The following is a 1,244-nucleotide window of genomic DNA, read 5'->3' on the forward strand; positions in this document are numbered from 1 at the left end:
AGCAGAAAAAATAAAAATGAAAGTCAGCTAAATCATAAAACATGAGGTAAAGTTCTCCTTTTTAAATTTAATTGGTGCTTTTTAAGTGTATTTATTTATTTATTGGTCCATTTATGTATTTCTGCTTTTATTTTTAATTATGTCAGATTTGGTCCTCCATACAAAGTGCCACAGCTGTGGAGAATTATTCACACATTCCTGGTGCTGCTGCCTGCAGATCCCTTTGTCTGGTGTCATTTTCCTGCACGTACTGCACGCTCCACCAGCACCCCTCCACACCCCCCTCTGTGTTTTTATCAGCTCAAACTGACATTTTGTTGAACTGCATGGTTATTATGCACCTGACAGATCCGGTCTGCAGATGTTGCTTCCTGCTCACCTGGATGTTTCCAGCATCAGTGCTGTTCCTGTGGCCCTGCAGCATCCTGTCCACCCTCTGCTCCAGTCGGCTCAGCCTCTCACTCATCGTCCTCCTCTCCTGCTGGATGTCCTCTGCCGTCTCCTTCAGCTCAKCTGTGATGTTCAGCAGCTGAGCCTCTCTCTGCTCCATCTCCAGTGCACGCGCCCTCAGGGTCTCCCCCTGCTCCTGCAGCCTCTGGCTCTGCCTCCCCAGCTCGGCTGTGCTGCGGTTGAAGACTTTGAGCCTGGTGAAAACATCCCTCATCTGGACTTTGGTTTTGTCCACATGTTCCTTGAGGCTCTGGCCCAGCTGGAGCAGGCCGTGAGCAATGATGTTGACATCATCCCTCGCTGCGTACTGGGCACGCTTGTCCTTGGCTGCAGCAGGGTGCGCGCCTCCTCTTCTCTCCAAGGGGAAGCCTGAGGCCAGGAGCAGCATGAGGCACACGGTCAGAGCTGACAGGCTGCTGGTCATGGCTGATGAACAGCTGAGATGTTGCAGCAGAAAGGCTATGAACCTCCTCTGCAGTCGTCCGGAGATCAGTGTAAAGGTGTTGGAACAGGCACAGCTGGTGTTTCACATGTTCCTGTCCTGAGAGAGGCTCAGCTGCCTGCTATTGGCCAGCAGAGGGAGGGAGGAGGGAGGAGGAGGGAGGAGGAGGGCTGAAGCTCCTTTCAGGTTTCTGTTCCTCCTCCTCTGTTTCTGCAGATCCGTTTGTTTGGGCTGCTGTTTGTAAAGTTACACAGTCAATTACCACCAATATTTTTGTTTTATTTAGTCTTTTATAAGAAAAAAAGAACAGATTTATTTTTCAAAGTCAGTTTTCCACCATATGATTCATACA

The 1,244-nt window shown here is 49.6% G+C and overlaps 1 protein-coding gene across 1 annotated transcript in view; it reads right to left on the reverse strand.

Moving 5' to 3' along the window:
- LOC106530695 (angiopoietin-related protein 4) overlaps positions 1-1,020 on the reverse strand; it is a gene marked incomplete at its 3' end in the record, with an annotated part of 10,068 nt that extends 9,048 nt beyond the window's left edge. The window contains 1 exon segment of the mRNA XM_014026368.1: positions 380-1,020. Coding sequence (XP_013881822.1) covers positions 380-874 — 495 coding nt within the window.
- Between the last annotated feature and the right edge of the window lie 224 nt (positions 1,021-1,244).

The sequence above is a fragment of the Austrofundulus limnaeus genome, unplaced genomic scaffold (assembly GCF_001266775.1).
Source record: "Austrofundulus limnaeus strain Quisiro unplaced genomic scaffold, Austrofundulus_limnaeus-1.0 Scaffold547, whole genome shotgun sequence".
Classification (NCBI taxonomy): Eukaryota; Metazoa; Chordata; class Actinopteri; order Cyprinodontiformes; family Rivulidae; genus Austrofundulus; species Austrofundulus limnaeus.